The following is a 21,109-nucleotide window of genomic DNA, read 5'->3' as shown; positions in this document are numbered from 1 at the left end:
AGAGCCACCCCCGCTTACTGTAGAGGGCTAAAGAGCCACCCCCGCTTACTGTACTGAGAATAATACTATCCCCCACTTCCTGTAGAGAGACAAAGACCTGCCACCGATTACTCCAGAGAGATAAATACCCACGCGCTCTTCACACAGAGATGAAGATCTACCCCTGCTTGCTACAGAAAGATTAAGCTCTTCTGTTCTTCCGTCACTTTCTGCAGAGAGACAAAGCCTGGACTTCCTGTAAAGGGACAAACATCAACCCCTACTTACAAAGACTCACTCCCACGTCCTGCAGAGACAAAGATCCACCCCTGCTTCCTACAAAGTGATAAAGCCCCACCTCCACTTACTGTAGAGTGTTAAAGACACACCCTCACTTACTGTAGAGAGCTAAAGGCCCACCCCCACTTACTATAGAGAGCTAAAGACCCACCCCCACATACTATAGAGAGCTAAAGACCCACCCCCATATACTATAGAGAGCTAAAGACCCACCCCCACTTACACTCAAGCACTAAAGACCCACCCCCACTTACACTCAAGCACTAAAGACCCACTCTCTCTTACTTTAGAGAGCTAAAGACCCACTTCCACTTACTCTAGAGCAGTAAAGACCCAACAACACTTACTGTAGAGAGCTAAAAACATCCCCCACTTTCTATAGAGAGCTAAAGTACCACCCCCACTTACTGTAAAGAGATAAAATCACCCTCCATTTTCTATACAGAGGTAAAGACCCATCCCCACTTACTGTAGAGGGCTAAAGAGCCACCCCCACTTACTGTAGAGAGATAAAAACACCCTCCATTTTCTATACAGAGCTAAAGACCCATCCCCACTTAGTGTACAGAGCTAAAGACCCATCCCCACTTAGTGTACAGAGCTAAAGACCCATCCCCACTTACTGTAGAGAGATAAAAACACCCCCATTTACTGTAGAGAGATAAAAACACCCCCATTTACTGTAGAGAGATAAAAACACCCCCATTTACTGTAGAGAGATAAAAACACCCCCATTTACTGTAGAGAGCTAAAGACCCACTCCCGCTTACTGTAGAGGGATAAAGACCCACTCCCGCTTACTGTAGAGGGATAAAGACCCACTCCCACTTACTGTAGAGGGATAAAGACCCACTCCCACTTACTGTAGAGACACAAAGACCCGGCCCCAGTTCTTGTAATCCATATTGGTGTCTCTGGAGTTAGTGACAACAGGTATAAACAGCAAGTTACACAAAAGAAAGACCCCTAATGTCTGGCTGTTTGAAGTGATTTTTTTGCACATACAATATACTCTTTAAATTAAAATTATTTGTAGATAGTCTATCACATCATCTATCCAATGAGATCAAGAAGTTTCAAAGTACAAGGACATATTGAATTAACCCTTTCTTGAAGAGCTGGGTGACAACTTTTGCGACAACATCCTAGGTCACATAGGAGTTGTCACCCAGCTTTGTCTCATAGTAAGACCTTTGTTATGCGGTGCTACAGGCTGACCTGCTATTTAGAAGTATAGAAAAGTTCAGTGACACCATGTGAGATCAATTTCCATTTGATATCCTCTTTAATAAAAAATATTAAAAATAACTTGTGCGCCATCTTTCAGAATTAGCGCCACACCTGATTATGGTGTGTCTGGTATTGTCTGTATTGGAGTTACAGGTGTTGAGCTGCAATACTACAGACAACCTGTGAACAGGGGAGGCGCTATATGTGGAAGAAAGTGACTGTGGTGTTGTTCTCGCTGACTATAAAGAAAGACAAGATGTCCGTTCTGTCCTCCCTGCAGTGAGATTAGTAGGACAGATGATAATTACTGACTTCAGGATGCATTGCATGAAAAATAACACAATCCTAGCTGCAAACGTTTCCAATTCTGACCTAGGTGGTTTAATTAGCAGCCTTCCTGGAATAAATACAGCAACACATATCCCGGAAACCAATTAGGAGACTTGTATTGAGAGACATCTTGTTCTAGGTGATTAAAATCTCGGCGTATTTGTCAGATGATGTCAAACATGGAACAGTCTGAGATACAGGGGTCCGCAGCTCAGCCCCCCGCCCTCCCCCAAACACCCTCCAGAGGCCGCCACAAAAAGCTAATTGTTTGGATTCCTTTCTTGAGCAAAGGTGGATTTTAGAAAGGATCTAAATCTGAGGTTAGAAATGGAGATCATCTAAAACCACGATCAGATATAATCTAATCCCTCTATAATCTGATGCTCCGTTCTCATAGGTCATTTATTCCTATTTCTGGCGCTGATATAGAAAATGTAACATCTAGTATATAGTATATCTGTAACCTTATTTTACTGTTTTCCCTTGTTATTTACATCATTTGTTGTCTATTGTGTATCCAAAATGTCGTGTTGCTACATGGAAATGACACACCCACCGGGGCCGGGGGGAGCACTCTGAACTGGGCCGGTGCGGTTTCAGGGTGGAGGTCACGGCAGCAGGGCCCAACTCCGTGACCCTGGCGGTGTTGTTTAAAGATACGGGGGAATATATATATACAAGTCGCGACACCACCTGTAGTATTCGGCAACATATAGCCGATGCTGCAGGACGGGATGGTGATCAAGTTAAGATGGTTCAGCTACCCAGTGGTGGAGCTTGGCCCCAGGGCATCTGTAAGAGGATTTTAGCAGATGGAGTGCTTCGAATAATGCGGGGCTGGTGGCGCAGACAATGATTCCAGGACACAGCGGGATGCAGTCATTGGTTTTTTGACTCACAATTGGCAGTTCCAGGTTATCACGGCCGGTCAAACACCACCATCGGAATGCTCGGTCCTACAGTGACAGGATCCAGCCGATACCCTGGCAATTCAGAGGCACAGAACCAGTGTTCCTTTCTGTATCCCTTTCCTGGTCACCTCCTGCGCTGGCTTCACCCTTCTGCCCTACGCCCTCACACACAGTGCCCCAAGCTGGTGTCGGTGGGCCTTGCTTGGGATCCGGCCAGCTTAGGTGCCCCTGTACTTGTCCAAAAGTGCAAGAGGTAAAGACAGTGGCGTAACTAGAGCTTGATGGGTCCCGGTGCAAGGTTTGGACCTGGGCTCCTTCCACCAACCGTACACTGACACTCAGGGTACGGGATAATTACGCTAACACTCAGGGTACGGGATAGTGTCACTGGCACTTGACTCTTTCCCTCAGAACACGTTTCCCATGATCTGAAATCCCCCTTTCTATCAGTACCCAACTTTACTATGTTCTGATATCCATCTTGTCCTCAGTACGCACCTTTCCCATGCTCTGCTATACGTCATTCCCTCAGAATGCAGCTTTCCCTTGCTGTGATATACTGTACATCTTTCCCTCAGCACCCAGCTTTCCCTTGATATCAGAGCATGGGATAGCTGGGTGCTGAGGAAAAATGTATAGCAGAGCATGGGAAAGAGTGCTGAGGGAAAATGTGCAGTACTGACGTCCCCTCGCATTGCTGCATTGAGACTTCAAGCACAAGCACGAGGGAGAATGATGAAGGATGAAGCGGAGCACTCCACTCCATCTTTCATTATTGCTTTGTGCGATGACAGGCGAGGAGGGCCCGGTGTCGCAGCAGGCACCGGGCCCCCCTGACTCACGAGCCACATAACAACTGCGTGTTCTGCCACTGAACAGCCCAGAATCTCTCTGCAGGGTGGACACCAGGCCCTTAACCCTGCCGGGCCCGGTAGCAGTCACGATCTCTGCAACCATTGTCATTACGCCCCAGGGTAAATAAGGGTCTACTTGAAGCATAAAGAAAGATGGAAGCTAGCATTAACATTAACTTAGTTAGTTGTGTCGCCGGCCTGACCTGTCAATGTTCAGGAGTGGATTGCCCTCAATAACGGCAAGAAAAAGCCAGGAGGGTAGGGATTGGTGCGTGCCTGAAGACAGAAACTTCAGACCACCCCTTTGCTTAAGAAAAAAGTTCACCAAAGATGTAATCCGGCATTTTAGTGGTCCTGAGATTGCTTAATGATAAGATTTGTCCTGTATTTGGTGTGGACCTGATAAACTCGTTAAAAACCTAAGTTGGCTCTCAAATAAAAGTAAAGCATAACACAATTTTGTGGGGTTTTGTGGTTTTGTATAGGGTTATTAATAGATTTTACGTGAAGCTAGACAACATTAAGGTTCTGTAAGATCGGGAATTAGATATAATGTTCTCCGATCTTTCTTGGTAGTCCAAATCCAAAATGAAAGATATCTAAATAGGAGAATGGCAGTAAATTACCCTGTGGTCACATCATGTATGATTTGCCTTTTCTACGTAGGTAGCTTTGGTCTAGTCTGGTACCTCTTCTGGATCCTGGTGTCCTACGAGAGCCCAGCCAAGCACCCAACCATCACAGACGAGGAGCGCACTTATATTGAAGAGAGCATTGGCGAGACGGCCAACCTCATGGGTGCCATGGAAGTAAGTCATCTACCCGCAATAGTGTCTGTGACATTCTGCAATGTAGTCAATGAACACTCAGCATTGCAACACCAAGAAGGAAAAGTGGTGGAATTATGGCAATCACGGGATAGAGATATGTTACTGATCTGCAAATGATAAAAAAAAAAATAATAAAATCTCAGTTTATTCAGCATCGAGAATAAGAAATCCCTGCACTTCCAGCCTCGCTGTGATCACTGAGGTTATTAATGGACGTCTGAGTAAGGCTATGCTGCTGAATGCACTTGGGCAAATTATCAAGATCCTCTGCTGGCAGCACCTGTGTAATCATCGGCCAATAACATCCCAGATGTTGTATGATGGGAGACAGGTCCGGAGACGCTGCAGCCATGGGAGGCAAATCTAGAGACCCTACAGCCATAGGAGACAAATTCAGAGATGCTAGAGCCATGGGAGACAAGTCCGGAGATTTTGCAGCCATGGTAGACAAAACTGAAGATGCTGCAGCCACAGGAGACAAGTCTGGAGACACTGCAGCCATGGGAGACAAGTCTGGAGATGCTGCAGCCATGGGAGACAAGTCTGGAGATGCTGCAGCCATGGGAGACAAGTCTGGAGATGCTGCAGCCATGTGAGACAAGTCTGGAGATGCTGCAGCCATGTGAGACAAGTCTGGAGATGCTGCAGCCATGTGAGACAAGTCTGGAGATGCTGCAGCCATGTGAGACAAGTCTGGAGATGCTGCAGCCATGGGAGACAAGTCTGGAGATGCTGCAGCCATGGGAGACAAGTCTGGAGATGCTGCAGCCATGGGAGACAAGTCTGGAGATGCTGCAGCCATGGGAGACAAGTCTGGAGATGCTGCAGCCATGGGAGACGAGTCTGGAGATGCTGCAGCCATGGGAGACGAGTCTGGAGATGCTGCAGCCATGGCAGACAAGTCTGGAGATGCTGCAGCCATGGCAGACAAGTCTGGAGATGCTGCAGCCATGAAAGACAAGTCTGGAGATGCTGCAGCCATGGGAGACAAGTCTGGAGATGCTGCAGCCATGGGAGACAAGTCTCGAGATGCTGCAGCCATGGGAGACAAGTCTGGAGATGCTGCAGCCATGGGAGACAAGTCTGGAGATGCTGCAGCCATGGGAGACAAGTCTGGAGATGCTGCAGCCATGGGAGACGAGTCTGGAGATGCTGCAGCCATGGGAGACAAGTCTGGAGATGCTGCAGCCATGGCAGACAAGTCTGGAGATGCTGCAGCCATGAAAGACAAGTCTGGAGATGCTGCAGCCATGGGAGACAAGTCTGGAGATGCTGCAGCCATGGGAGACAAGTCTCGAGATGCTGCAGCCATGGGAGACAAGTCTGGAGATGCTGCAGCCATGGGAGACAAGTCTGGAGATGCTGCAGCCATGAAAGACAAGTCTGGAAATGCTGCGTTCATGGGAGACAAGTCCGGAAACTCTGTAGCCATGGGAGCACATTTAGGCCAAGCACGTGGTTCACACTAGCAACAGCAACTTTCCTTCTTGGTGTTAGCATTTCATTATAACAGAGTGCACATAAGGTCAGTTGATAACTTCATTCTTAAAGGAGCACTCCACTCTTCAACATCAGCTTAACATTTTGTAGATTAAAATGGACCCCAAATATTCGTAAAAATAGTGTAATTACGTAAATGCTTTGTTTTTCTTCTCCATTCATATTCAAAGCTGCATCCTGAATTATGATAACTTACTATTACAAAACAATTTATTTAAAAAATTAATGGTTAATCATGGAAAATAGTTTTTTTCAGCCCCTTATCTCCCTTACTGCATTGTTTGGCTTAGCCATTTATTGTTCAGATTGCAGCCAGCTAACATCTATACACAGTCTAACGGTATCCAAAACACACTGGATTGACATTGACTGGACCCACGGGTTCGGCTCACAGTCCAATGTGTATGAGGGCCTCCCCACTCTGGATTTAGCATGTCCGACTTCAGAACTTGCAATGCCTCTGTTCCTAGTGAGATAAGCCTATAAACATGATATAACTCACTTTCAGAATGATAACACGGCTACTCAATATTCACTATTGTTTAAACTATTGCTGTCTCTTTTCTTTTTAGTTCATTCTATGCTGTCCCTTTTTGTTTTAGTTAATTCTATGCTGTCCCTTTATTTTTTAGTTCATTCTATGCTGTCCCTTTTCTTTTTAGTTCATTCTATGCTGTCCCTTTTCTTTTTAGTTCATTCTATGCTGTCCCTTTTCTTTTTAATTCATTCTATGCTGTCCCTTTTTGTTTTAGTTCATTCTATGCTGTCCCTTTTCTTTTTAGTTCATTCTATGCTGTCCCTTTTTGTTTTAGTTCATTCTATGCTGTCCCTTTTCTTTTTAGTTCATTCTATGCTGTCCCTTTTTCTTTTTAGTTCATTCTATGCTGTCCCTTTTTCTTTTTAGTTCATTCTATGCTGTCCCTTTTTTTTTTAGTTCATTCTATGCTTACCCTTTTCTTTTTAGTTCATTCTATGCTGTCCCTTTTCTTTTTAGTTCATTCTATGCTGTCCCTTTTCTTTTTAGTTCCTTCTATGCTGTCCCTTTTTCTTTTTAGTTCATTCTATGGTCCATTTTCTTTTTAGTTCATTCTATGCTGTCCCTTTTCTTTTTAGTTCATTCTATGCTGTCCCTTTTTCTTTTTAGTTCATTCTATGGTCCCTTTTCTTTTTAGTTCATTATATGGTCCCTTTTCTTTTTAGTTCATTCTATGGTCCCTTTTCTTTTTAGTTCATTCTATGCTGTCCCTTTTCTTTTTAGTTCATTCTATGCTGTCCCTTTTTCTTTTTAGTTCATTCTATGCTGTCCCTTTTTTTTAGTTCATTCTATGCTTACCCTTTTCTTTTTAGTTCATTCTATCCTGTCCCTTTTCTTTTTAGTTCCTTCTATGCTGTCCCTTTTTCTTTTTAGTTCATTCTATGGTCCATTTTCTTTTTAGTTCATTCTATGCTGTCCCTTTTTCTTTTTAGTTCATTCTATGCTGTCCGTTTTTCTTTTTAGTTCATTCTATGCTGTTCCTTTTTCTTTTTAGTTCATTCTATGGTCCCTTTTCTTTTTAGTTCATTCTATGGTCCCTTTTCTTTTTAGTTCATTCTATGCTGATTCTTTTTAAATATATCTTAGAAGTGGTTGGAACTTAGCCTTACTGAACTAAAGCTTTCAATCCCCTACATACCCTAGATATAGTGATAAATAATAAAATTTGGACTTCCTGCAGCCTCCACTAGATGGCGCCTATGAGTTTACTGCATACTCTTTATACAGTGAATACAATAGTAAAGTAGTATGACTTAAGCTCCCCCTAGTGGTAGCTGCAGACATTTACAATGTTCTCATGTAACTGCTGAACATTTCTGCAGGGAATTTGGATCTAAAAACAAATCTCTCTAAGGAAGGCTTAACCCTTTCCATAAATATATACATTTGTTTACTTTCTGTAAATGCCGCTGTTTTCCTGAATCCGGCATTGTTTTTCTTTTGTTTCTGCGACTTTGCGTTCCTGACTTTTGACCCTCCCTTTCCTGTATATAAATGTAGTCTTTTTAGCCAAGGGGGTGTGTTCCTCAAACATAAGAGTTCATGACCACGCCCACTTGGTAGCAAGGCTAGATTTATACACAGGGACGAAGGGGCGATAACTCAGGAATGGAGAGGCGCAGAAACATAAGAAAAACATCGCCGGATTCAGGAAAACAGCGGCATTTACACCAGGTAAGAAAAAATACATATTTATGGCACTTGACTCGTCCTCTAACTTCTGTACTGGAATATTCTCAACCTCTATGTTTTTAGATCCTTACAACTATTTTTTTTTATTGACGATCTCCTTTGGTTGTGGACTTGTTCCAGTTCTGTATGTGAACTCATTGAATAACAGATTGCATTTTTGTGGGTGGATGGGGGGGGGGCACTTACTTAAATCAACAAATCATTTCTGTGCAATCAACAATTTGATGTTTTCTCTTCCAGAAATTCAAGACTCCTTGGAGAAAATTCTTTACCTCGATGCCTGTCTATGCAATCATTGTTGCAAATTTCTGCCGGAGCTGGACGTTTTACCTTCTGCTCATCAGCCAGCCGGCGTATTTTGAAGAGGTGTTTGGATTCGAGATTAGCAAGGTGCGATGATTTCCAAATTCTTGTGGACTGAATATGGCTGTGGGGGGAGGGGTAATGTCTAAGCACTGGTTAATCAAAATAATCAGTGTTATTGGAAGCCCAATGATGAAGCAATAGTGTTTGACTATTTTGTCCCTGGACAGGTGTGAAATCATTATTTGGGGATTGTATCCCATGATCAGAGGGAACACATAACCACTAGGCCAGTTAGCCCCTTAAAGGGAAGCTATAATCCAAAAATGACCTATTGTCTAAATCAAGTTTCTGTGTGGGGTTTTGCAATTTTTCTTTTTCACAATCGGTATTTAAAAATAAAAATGATCAATTTTTAAACTCCAAGATTTTCACACTCTAACTTCCTGTTACTTTAAGAAATGCACATGTACATTATCAGCAAAGAAGAGACTCCGCCCCATCTGAGTATTGAAGCATCTAATGAGCGTGTGCAAAGGTCATTTTATAGGGAGGGGAAGCAGGGGCAGCTGTTACATGCCTATTGTAAATGGTGGATCCTGTGTGATCAGCTGTGTATAGAGATGTTATTTGTCATTGTTGTCCTGCCACTGATGATAATGAGACTGCTGAAAACTCTTTCTGAAGGAGTGCAAAAAAGCCCAGTGTGAAAAGTCAGTGTGAAAACTGCAATGTTTCTAATCTCCGATTGATTTATTATGTATTGCTTATATAGCGCCATCATATTCCACAGCGCTTTTCAGAGATTATCATCACTGTCCCCATTGGTCCTTAAAGGGTGCTTTACACGCTGCCACATCGCTAGCGATCTCGTTAGCGATGTGACACGCCAGATCGCAGATTTTTATAGCGCCGGTCACATGTACGATCTCGGCAGATCGCATGTGCGATCTGGCGTGTCACATCACTAACGAGATCGCTAGCGATGTGGCAGCGTGTAAAGCACCCTTAAGATTTAAATTCCCTCTCAGTATGTTTTTGGAGAGTGGGAGGAAATTGAAGAAACTGAAGGAAACCCACGCAAACACAGGAGAACTTACCAACTCCTTTCAGATGTTTTTCTTGGTGGCATTCGATCCCAGGACCCCAGCGCTGAAAAGCAACAGTGCTAACCACTGAGCCACCATAAGTGCTAACCACTGAGCCACCATAAGTGCTAACCACTGAGCCACCATACAGTGCTAACCACTGAATCATCATACAGTGCTAACCACTGAACCAATTACAGTTCTAACCACTAAGCTAAAATACAGTGCTAACCACTGAGCCACCACACTGCTCGTGGTGATTTAAACAATAGGCCATTTTCTGATAGCTTTTCTTTAAAGACACAGCCAATTTTTGTTTTTGCGATTTTGCTTCCTTTTCCCTGTTTTCCAAAAGACATAACTTTTTTATTTTTCTATCACCGCAACTGAATTAAGTCTTTTTTTTTTTTTGCAAGACAAGTTGTTCTAGATTTGAATGACGCCATTTTATAATATAATGGACTGAAAAAATGGAAAAATATTCCAAATAAATTAAATAATGAAAAAAAACCCCCACAGTTTCACCATAGTTTGTTTTTTTAAGTTCTATTTTTGTAGCTTTGGTTTACCTCGTAACAGGATTGTTCATTTCCATCAGATTACTGTGACTTGTACCGTTTTAATATTATTTTAATGACAACAAAAATTCACAATTTTCTGAGCCCTGTAACTTTTTAATTTTTCATTTGATGGAGACATCTAAGGGCTTGTTTTTTTTAGCACCATTTTGGTATAAACAAAGTTTTAATCACTCTTAATTGTATTTGTTTAGGAGGTGCAATTACCGAAAAAAAGCGCAATATTGGTGTTTTGAGTCTGTTTTTCTTCATTGTGTTTACCATATGGGTTGATTAATTTGATATGTTGTTAGATATGACTTGTAGGGTATGTGTCAATGATCAGGGTCATGTGGCAGTCTGGACGCAGCATATTTTCTCTGCGTTCTCGCGCGAAGGAGACTCAAGCGTCTCCACAGAAGAAATTGACTTGCTGCAGTCCCACCACCACCCCCGGCCTCTGCAATCATCCTGCCACTGTCTTCAGCTCCTCCATGGAGCACTTACAATTCCCTGCCTGCTGCCGTGTCCTCTCGACCTCCGCGACTCTGCATTTCCCGCAGCAGTGTGATAAGGTCACATGATCTCATCAAGCTGCTGCACGTTCGGCTGTGGGTAGACACGCTCTGCTCTGCCTCACTGTCACTGGTGCCACCACATGGCTAATTTGCAAGCCATGCACCTGGAGGGCATTGCATGTAAATTTGGTAACGCGCGCCCAACTAAAGTGGCCAATGCAATACGGCCAGACCCCTCTCCTGTAGCCATACTACAGTTTGCGGGTGTGACTGGGCCCAGTCGGGGCTTAATAAAGTGAAGTAATTACCCCAGCTGGGCACGGGCCCCCTTCTTCACCGGGCCCCATACACCAGTAAGAGCAGGAATGCCCTGATGGTGGCCCTGGCTGCAGATAGGAAATGCTCAAAAAGAAGCCCAGTGGGCAGATTTCTAGACATCCAATCCACTGTGCTTGCACTGTACTACGCAGCATTTTGGATGCAGCAAAAATACGCTGTGTCCAAAGCGCTACTAATCCTTATAGCGGGCACATGCCCTTAATAAATGGACTAATGATACCTATTTTGCTTCATTTTTATTTCATATTTCTTTTTTTATGGGGGATGGGAGGGTGAATCTTTTGTTTCTTTTTTTATTTTAAAATATTTTAAAATGTTATTTTTTTTTCATTATTTTTTACTTTTTTTTTTGCTCACACCTAGACGTTGAACCTGTCATTTGATTGCTTGTTCTATACACTGCGAGACTTCAATAGTCATAGTCTCCTATGAAGTTAAACGTGTGGTTGGGTTTCATAGACGTTTTAGGATAGAGGAACCTGGGATCTGCAGCAGGTCCCCTCCCCAGATTCTATGGCAACCCATCCACACCCCACAATCCCATTACAGAGAGAAGAATGGGGGGGTCCCCTATGGAATGTCGTTCTCAGAGATTGACAGCAGGTAGCTCCGGTGGCTGCTGTCCGAAGCCAGTGCTGTCTGTATCACACAGCAGGCACTTTCCTATGTGGGAGTCCAGAACCTCCTCCATACATCCGCACCCTACAATTTCATCACAAAGGGGGTGAGGGGGGCGATTGGTGCCTCATAAATGCCGTTCTCAGAGATTGACAGCAGGTAGCCCCGGTGGCTGTTGTCAGAGGACGGTGCTGTCTGTATAACACAGCCAGCACTTTCCCTTGTGGAGCTCCAGAGCCTGTTCCATACATCTGTACCCCACAATCTCATCGCAGAGGGAATAGGGGTGGGGCAATGGGTCCCTCTTAAATGCCGTTCTCAGAGATTGACAGCTGCCTAGCTCCAATAGCTGCTGTCAGAGGCCGGTGCTGTCTGTATAACACAGCCGGCACTTTCTTCCATACGTCCGAACCTCAAGTGTGATGCACTTGTACGCCACGTATCGTGAAGGGGGTCATCACCTATGTGTATACAGGTATGACACTGGAGCTGGACTCTAAATGTCTGTGTCTTTTCGTGTCAGGTGGGAATGCTGTCTGCAGTGCCGCATCTTGTCATGACGATTATCGTGCCTATCGGGGGACAAATTGCTGACTATCTACGGAGTAAAAATATTCTGTCCACGACCACAGTGCGGAAGATCATGAACTGCGGAGGTCAGTGTCACGGCTGCTGGTATTTGACCATGGCACCACATTAAAAGCTGAAATTAGGAGATTTCATCCAAATCCTGTCATCTTTGTATCTAATGTGTCCACAACAGTTTTATTCTGAAAAATATTATTATGATTGTGATGCTTATGGGGCCTCGTTCATCAGAACAATTTTACAGTAAAAATGTTTCTGTTGCCGATAGCAACAAAAACTTTGCTTTCATTTTAGCAAAGCAACCAATCAGATATCAGCTTTCATTTTACCAGGGCACCCAATCAGAGTTTAGCTTTTTAATAGAGCAACCAATCAGAGCTCAGTTTTTATTATAGCAGAGCAGCAAATCAGAGCTTAACTTTTGCTAGAGCAACCAATCAGAAAGTGAGTTTTTATTTTAACAGAGGTGCCAATCAGAGCTCAACTTTTATTTTACCTCAGCAGTGTAGGACGTTTCCAAGGCCATCATCTCCTTCTGTTCCCCATATCATGTAGTTTGTACAGGATGACATTTATGGGGCCTTATTCATCAGAACGGTCTTACAGTAAAACCGTCTGTTGCCGATAGCAACCAAAGCTTTACTTTCATTTTGGGAAAGCAACCAATCAGATATCAGCTTTTATTTTACTGGGGCACCCAATCAGAGTTTAGCTTTTTACCAGAGTTACCAATCACAGCTCAGTTTATATTTTAGCAGAGCAGCCAATCGGAGCTTAGCTTTCATTTTACCTCAGAAATGTAAGAAATTTCCAAGGCCCATTATCTCCTTCCTGCCTTTCTGCGGAGGGCAGCAGTGTTGTCTGTGTACAACATGGCGCAGAGTGATAATAAAGGCCAATGTACAACACACAGGATCAATCACTGTCCCATTACAGGAAAAAGCAGTTTACATGATTTGGTGTGGAAGTGGCATACCATAAAAAAATAAAAATAGACACCGTGTATTTAGTGTTAGACATCCAAGAGACGATTGTGAGAAGCCCCAGGAAGCCGATCCAAAAATAACCCCACCACCCCACCAGGGCTGCCAACTTAACTGTTTATTTTTTATTGAAAAAAAATCAGACTGACAATTTTTATAGACAGATTGGAAAACCACAAAAAGTTATTAAGATTATAAATTATCTATGTCCACAGCCCTTATCACAGGGTGTGATGGGATATCCGGAGCTCCTACACTAGCCCTCAGGCTAAAAGGGCTCTAGCTGTCCCTGATCCCAGAGATACATCTGATGGTGAAGATGTCTGGGCCGCCTTCCTTGCCCTGCTTCTGAACAGCCCTGATCTAATACCCTCTCCCCCTCCCCAGGGGAGGAACAGGACAGGAGTGGTAGAACCCACAAAAAGAGACAAATGGGTAAAACCAAAACCCGATCACACAGCATGCTCACACAGAGGTATATGACAACAAGTGATAAGGAGGAAAATAGGTGCAGGGAGGAAACAACTAGAGAATGCCACAACAACTCCACTCAGAAAGCACTACAATCACCAGCAGGACTGGGATACAACAGCACACAGACCGCTGTAGCTAAAGCTATAGTAGGCATGGGAAGACCGGCTCCTCAATCTTAAAAAGACGGGAAGCAGCTGTGATAGGTCTCTGACAACAAATGATCTAAAAGGTAACCAACAAGCTAGCAGAAATTAACTCCTGTAAGCCTAATCACTAATAACACAGCTGATCAACACCCGGGCCTACCTGTGTAACTCAGGAGCACCAAAGGAGACATAGTGAGGAGTGCCAGACTCTGCAGTGTGAACAGCATCAGATGCTGCCATAACACTCATCGAGTTTAGAGCGAAACACTGTGTGCCAAATCCGATGTGATGACATCAGCTGCATTCACTGTAAACAGTCAAAATAATCTGTAAAATTTATTTGAGCCTCGAAAAAAAATTAAAATTTTCAGGTAAAAAAAAGTGGCCAATTTTTACAGACTGTCCTGAAAATTCTGGGCTGTTGGCGACCCTGAGCCCCACGTTGGCAGAACAACATGGTGTATGGAAATCACTGATGCCTTTAGTGTCACAAGTGCAAAAGTTTAAGTGGTGGACCAAAGGGAGAGGGAGGGTGCGAAGCTGCATTCATAGTTCACATTCACAGCTGACATCTCCCAGTTTTTGTGGCTTCTTCAGTTTCTGCATCAGGGTTGAGTTTTCTTTCACATGAGATGATAGGTGTCAACACACGAACGTTCAGCCAAAACATCCAACTCCGCCATACATGGAGCGCACGGCTGAATAGTCAAGTGTTCTCAATGGGGAGAGAGGAGAAAAAAGCTGATAGACTCCAATGGTGACTGCTTATCTCCCCTGAAACAAAAATTTCCAAGTGACCGATCCTTTTCTCCCTCGATTTCTGTCGGGGAAGGGTTGGAAAGTCCACGTACACATCAGGTGGTCAATAGCGTTGTCGCCTGACTATCACCTTGTGTGTATGGGGCTTTACTCTGGTAACTTCTTCCTCTACTGATCCCATTTGTGCCCCCATCCTGTGACCCTCCTGCCGATAGGACACGCAGGGCATCGTAGTGATCACATAATGCTTGGCCACTTCGTTGAATGCTGAAATCACGCAATCTTACATAATGTCTTCTCCACGTTTCAGGTTTTGGGATGGAGGCGACGCTCCTCCTTGTGGTCGGCTACTCTCACAGTAAAGGGGTGGCCATATCATTCCTCGTCCTGGCCGTAGGCTTCAGTGGATTCGCTATTTCTGGTGAGAACATTATTTTATCCTTTGCACGAACACCAACTTGGGACAGGCTCCATGTGTGGACTGGTTTTCTGATTTTAGTCTTGACCTTGTTTGTTTCCTGCCGCGGTGTTCACTTTTACTTTATCTCCTCATGAGGAAAGTCGGCATAAATATATTTGCATTTACATCTGATTTATATTCCTGGCAGGTTCCAGCCGAGCATTTACAGACGGATCTGGAGCATATGAATGCAAATTTGTTTTTTGTTTATTTTTTTTGTTATCCTCATGAATTTCTAAAATCATTCTTAGATGGGTTTTCCAATTTTAGGAAAACGGACCTTAAATGTTTCCTGTAATGTAAAATAACAAAATCAGATAGTACTCACCCTTTCTTGGTCCAGCGCTGGTTCACCGCCTCAGTGTTTGCAGCACTGATGTCACTTAGACAGCTTATATCACCACTGCAGCCAATCAAAGGGCAAAGTGACCGTCTACATTGGTCAAACAGCTGAGCTTGGTGATTGGCTGCAGCGCTGATATGAGCTGTCGATGTGACACCACTTCTGCAGCCAATCATGGGGCAAAATGGCTCATGTTGTCTACATTGGTCAAACAGCTGAGCTTAGTGATTGGCTGCAGCAGTGGTGTTACATCGATAGCTTATATCACCACTTCAGCCAATCACTGGGCAAAGTGGCCATCTGACCTTGGTGATTGCTGCAGGGTTGATATGAGCTGTCAATGTGGCACCACTGCTGCAGCCAATCAAGTGGCAAAGTGGCTCATGCCGTCTACATTGGTCAAACAGCTGAGCTTAGTGATTGGCTGCAACATTGATACGAGTTGTCGATGTGACATTGCTGCAGCCAATCACGGCGCAAAGTGGCCATCTACATTCGTCAAACAGCTGAACTTGATGATTGGCTGCAGCATTGATATGAGCTGTTGATGTGGCACCAGTACTGCAGCCAATCACAGGGCAAAGTGGCTCATGCCATCTACATTGATCATACAGCTGACCTTGGTGATTGGCTGCAGCATTGATATGAGCTATCGATGTGACACCACTAGTGCATCCTATTACGGGGCAAAATGGCTCATGCCATCTACATTGGTCAAATAGCTGAGCTTGGTGATTGGCTGCAGCTTTGATATGAGCTGTTGATGTGACACTACTGCTGCAGCCAATCACGGGGCAAAGTGGCTCATGCCATCTTACATTGGTCTGTGGCGCCCTGGACAAGCCAGGGGCCACAGAGAACAACACCACCACACCCCACACTCCCGGTCAGGCACACCGAAGTCAGACACAAACCCTTGTTGCCTTCCTCCAGGGGCTGATGTCAACACCAGGGGGGTGGACCAGGCGGTTGGCCCCGCCCACCAAGGAGTTCACAGTCCTGGAGGCGGGAAAAGTAGACAGATCAGTTTGAGAGTGGAAAGTGGAAGGAAGGAAAGTGGCAAGTGAGCAGACTGAAGTTGGTCCGGGTGTGTGGCCCGGACGGATCAGCAAGGTTGGCAGACGGTGGTGACCGTCTGCAGGAGTGGCCTATCGGAGTTTACCGTAAAGACCGTGGACGGGCGGTGGCCCGGCGGTACCGGACCGGTACACAAAGAGAAGTCAGCACCATCTGGCAGGGGCTTACGGACCCCGGCAAGGCTAGGAGTCGCCGTGAATTTGCCAAATCCGTCAGCGAAGGGAACCTCCTGGGTTTCCCAGCAGCCAAGTCCCGACAGAAGGCAACAGTCCAACCGTGAGAGGGAAACACACTCACCGCCAAGGCTAAAGTTCCCAGGGCCAGAGCCTGCGGGCAAAAGGGGCTCCTCCGGCCCACATCCAAGCCGGGGAGCGGGTTACCAGTGGGAACCCATTGGAACCGTTTACAGTATATAGGTGCAGGGAAAGGCAGTCACCACCAACCTGCCGGGAGAGACAACACTGCAGCCGTCTGTGGGACCCGTCCATCCAGCCGTGTGTTTTACCGAGAACTGTGTCCTCATCATTGGCTGAGTGAGTACCACTGTGCCATGCGGCACAGCGCTGCCCCCGCGACCCTGCACCTCACCAGACCCTGCACCTCACCAGGCCCTGTGACCCGCCTGTCATCCATCCCTACCCCATCACCGGGCCCCGGGACAACCAACCCCCTACCCATGGAGGGGAGAACTAACAACAAAGCTGCTCCCTGTCACCGCTCCCGGGATCCCCGTCTAGAGCAGCGGTGGTGTCACCAATATCACCACAACCGTGGGTGGCGTCACGGACAATAACCAAATCCCCACCATCCAATCAAATCCCCTTTTCACTCACGGGCGAGGAACGCCGCTCGAGTCCCCGGGATCCGGCCCACCGCTCGAGCCACCGCCGAGCAGTAGCAGCCGCAGCAGCCGCGGCCGGACCCGAGCAGTGGGAGAGCGCAGCGTCCCCTCCTCCGCCCGCGACAGGTCAAACAGCTGAGCTTGGTGATTGGCTGCAGCGCTGATATGAGCTGTCAATGTGACTCTGCTGTTGCAGCCAAAACTGACCCCTGAGCAGAGGTGGAGAACCAGGTCCGGACCTGGAAACGGTGACCACTGACTGATTTTATTATTTGACAGTACAGGAAATATTTGAGGTCCATTTTTCTAACATTGGAAAACCTGTTTTTATCCCCAAAAATCAGAAACCTAATTTTTGAAGACTTGATCACTTGCTGATTGCCAGGTCACCCATCGATCCTCCTAATTTTAAAAGTATTTTGTTGCACATGGTCAGCAGCACCATGGGGAAAGAAAAAAGCCGAGGGGTCTTCAGCTCCTGCAGCCTCGGAAGCTATGGAGGTAGATCAGAGTCAGTCCCCCACTAGCGTTAATGTTTTGGCATGCCCTAGCCATATACTTAAACCTTATATAAGGCAAATATTCTCTCAAGCCATCATAGTTTGACTTCTCTGTCCCTATGTCAACACTTCTTGTCTCTGCCATCAAGCCCAGTTTAACCATAGTGATGCTTAGTGTTATAGTAACCATTAAGAATTAATATTTGTATTTTTCTAGCACAGATAAGTAAAGGGAAGAAGAGATCAGATGGGTTATTAAGAGTTCATAGTCACAAAGATATCTCTGAGCAACTAGAACAGGAAGTGTTATCATCAGGACTGAAATATTCTACAACTTTCCGATCTTAAAGGGCATGTGTCACCACTCTGACCTTTTTAAACTGTTATAAAATGCTGAAAATAGCCATACCTTTATGTCTCATATCAGATGCCTCGTTGTTGAAATATCTTTTTTCACTTTATGTAAATGAGGTCTTCCAGGCTATGGGGCGGATGCTGCCTGGAAAAAAACTCCGCCTCCAGTGCATATTTTAAATAAAAGGGGCGTTACCAGTGTGAGACAAGTAACTGACCCAGAACAGGAGAAATGATGAAATGTGTCTTCTTTCAAACACATTTTTTGCAGCTGTCTGAGCTCTGCTTCATTGCAGCAATGGTGCAACACTGTCTGCCTGCAAGCTGGAGGCTGAGGCCTAGGACACACGGCGAGAAAAACGGAGCGAGTGGAATGCGATAAAACATCACATTCCTCTCGGACTAATATTACCCTATGGGCCAGCTGCCATGAGCGATTATTCTCTGAGCCCTAATCTGACCGAGAAAACAGTCGCAGCATGCTGCAAGTGTAATGTGATCCTGTTTCACTCGCACCCATTCAAGTCTATGGGACGAGAGAAAAATCGCACTGCACTCGCAGTACACTGGTGTTCCGCGAGTGCAGGACGTGAATCGCAATAGCTGGCAACGGAGGAGAGAGGGAGATAAATCCCTCCCTCCCCTCCACAGCGCCGGCCCTCCCCCCGCAGCTGTGGTCTGATCGCACACATCACACTGGTAACGCCCCTTTTATTTAAAATAAGCACTGGAGGCGGAGTTATCTTCTAGGCAGCATCCATCCCCATAGCCTGGAAGAGCTCATTTACATGAAATGATAAAAGATGATATTTCAACAACGAGGCATCTGACGTGAGACATAAAGGTATGGCTTTTTTTTAGCATTCTATAACCTGTATGTCCATATTAACAATTTAAAGGGAACCTGTCACCACTTTTTTGACGGCTATAAGCTGCGGCCACCACCACCACATTCTAACATGCTGTATATAAGAGCCCAGGCCGCTGTGTGAACATAAACACTTTATAATACTTATCTAACGGTCGCTCAGTGGGCCTAATGGGCTCCGTTCTCCGGTGCCGGCGCCGCCTCTTTCGGCCATCTTCATCATTCTTCTGAAGCCTGTGTGCATGACACGTCTACGTCATACACACTCACCGGTCCCGCGCATGCGCACTACAATACTTTGATCTGCCCTGCTCAGGACCTGAATGCCGGCGAGTGTGGATGATGTCGGACCCGTCATGCACCGCGGCTAGAGAAGAAGGAGGACAAAGATGTCCGAAAGAGGCGGCGCTGGACAACAGAGGCGCCCATTAGGCCCACTGCGCGACCGTTAGGTAAGTATTATAAAGTGTTTTTTATGTTCTCACAGCGGCCTGGGCTCTTATATACAACATGTTAGAGTGCTGTATATAAGACCCCGGTGGTGGTGGCCGCAGCTTATAGGGCAAAAAATTGGTGACAGGTTCCCTTTAAAAAGGTCAAAGTGGTGACAGATTCCCTTTAAAGGCTCCAAAAAATGGTTTTGTCTAAACTGGATATAATGTATCAAATCTCAGCTGTGAGAAGTAACAGCAGTTTGTTACTAAATGAGAATGTTTCTATTTACCGACTGCAAAGAATGAGTTTTAAATGTTCGGTAAATACTGTATGACACAAAGTTGCACAATGTATCTTTTTGCAGTGATTACGCGTCCATTGCATTCTCCATGTCATTGTTTGTATTTTTTCTCGTGCGCTGTTCATAGGCTTCAATGTCAATCACCTTGATATCGCTCCCCGTTACGCCAGTATTCTGATGGGAATTTCTAACGGCGTTGGCACCCTGTCTGGAATGGTGTGTCCGCTGATCGTCGGAGCCATGACTAAGAACAAAGTAGGTTCCTATTAAACATTTCTTGACTTCATTGCTGTTCCTGTGTTCTTTGGAAAGGTTCAGAGTGAAAGACCTTAGTCTAAGCCTCCAGGCACGTCAGCTATAAATAGAAGCCCGAATGCAAGCCCCCCGATCCTCGAGTGACCAGGGGAGTCATAAGGTTTTAATTAACTGAGGAGAAATCATGCTGAGAGCAGAGGAACACGGATCAGCAGCCAACGCTTATTAGAACTTACGTAACTGTCATCTGCAGAACAATGAATGGAATAAAGAGCATGAGGCTGAACCGCGGCATCAATGAGGACGTCAAGAATTTAGAGATTCCCCGTAATTAGCGCGGTTTTCTCTGGACTTCCAGACCCGTAGATGTCAGAACTCTGTCACCCAATACATCTACGTTCCTCGTTACTGGAAGACAGTCTTCATGGCTATGACAAGGCTGGAACTCAAGAAGTTGTTGGTCAGGGGGTTTTGGTGTTGTGGGCAGCAACAATGTACACTGCAACGTAAGGCGGGCTACAACTATAGCTCATCGTGTTCTGAGTAGCATTTGGTTCTGATGAATGTCTTAGAATATTCTTGAATTATTGGTAGGACTTCTCCCAAGATCGGGTTTGTTCTGTATCAGCCCAGATTACGTCAACATATATAATGAGACCCCAGATTGACCTTTTAGATCTCTCCTTCACTTGACCATCCATCCATATCCCAAGGTCTTTCCGTCTTAATTATTATTATCAATTAATTAATATTAATTAATTAATCATTATGCAATTTTTGAAATCAAAAGAACATATTTTTCAGAGTACAGTGGTGAAAACGGCAATTGTTCTTTTTTTATTTTGGACTCGTTCTAATTTTACAGTCATTTGTTCCTGATGATTGGGGACATCTAAAGTCTATTGACTAAACTTCAAAATACAGACAGTAAAATACACCAGCAAACTAAACATAGAATGATGAATATAAAGTGCACCAGATCAGATTGCAAACACTCAAGCTCAACCTATGGGAGACTCTACCTCCAGCATTATGGGAGAACATGTCTCCTGCATTAGTGGAAACTTTGTATCCTGCACTATGGGAGACCTTGGAGACCTTGCATCCTTCAATATTTGAGGCTTTGCATATTTCACTATTG

At 45.0% G+C, this 21,109-nt stretch overlaps 1 protein-coding gene across 1 annotated transcript in view; it reads left to right on the top strand.

The window, feature by feature from the left end:
* Positions 1 to 21,109, top strand: part of SLC17A6 (solute carrier family 17 member 6) — a 54,485-nt gene that overhangs the window by 28,407 nt on the left and 4,969 nt on the right. Inside the window, exons 7-11 of the mRNA XM_075325489.1 lie at positions 4,271 to 4,413; positions 8,402 to 8,551; positions 12,108 to 12,240; positions 14,845 to 14,955; positions 19,841 to 19,968. Of these exons, the coding sequence (XP_075181604.1) occupies positions 4,271 to 4,413; positions 8,402 to 8,551; positions 12,108 to 12,240; positions 14,845 to 14,955; positions 19,841 to 19,968 (665 nt within the window). The remainder of the gene's footprint in view (positions 1 to 4,270; positions 4,414 to 8,401; positions 8,552 to 12,107; positions 12,241 to 14,844; positions 14,956 to 19,840; positions 19,969 to 21,109) is intronic.

This window comes from Anomaloglossus baeobatrachus, chromosome 10 (genome assembly GCF_048569485.1).
Source record: "Anomaloglossus baeobatrachus isolate aAnoBae1 chromosome 10, aAnoBae1.hap1, whole genome shotgun sequence".
Taxonomy (NCBI): domain Eukaryota; kingdom Metazoa; phylum Chordata; class Amphibia; order Anura; family Aromobatidae; genus Anomaloglossus; species Anomaloglossus baeobatrachus.
The sequence above is the reverse complement of the archived record's forward strand: the minus strand, read 5'-3'. Positions and strand labels throughout refer to the sequence as shown.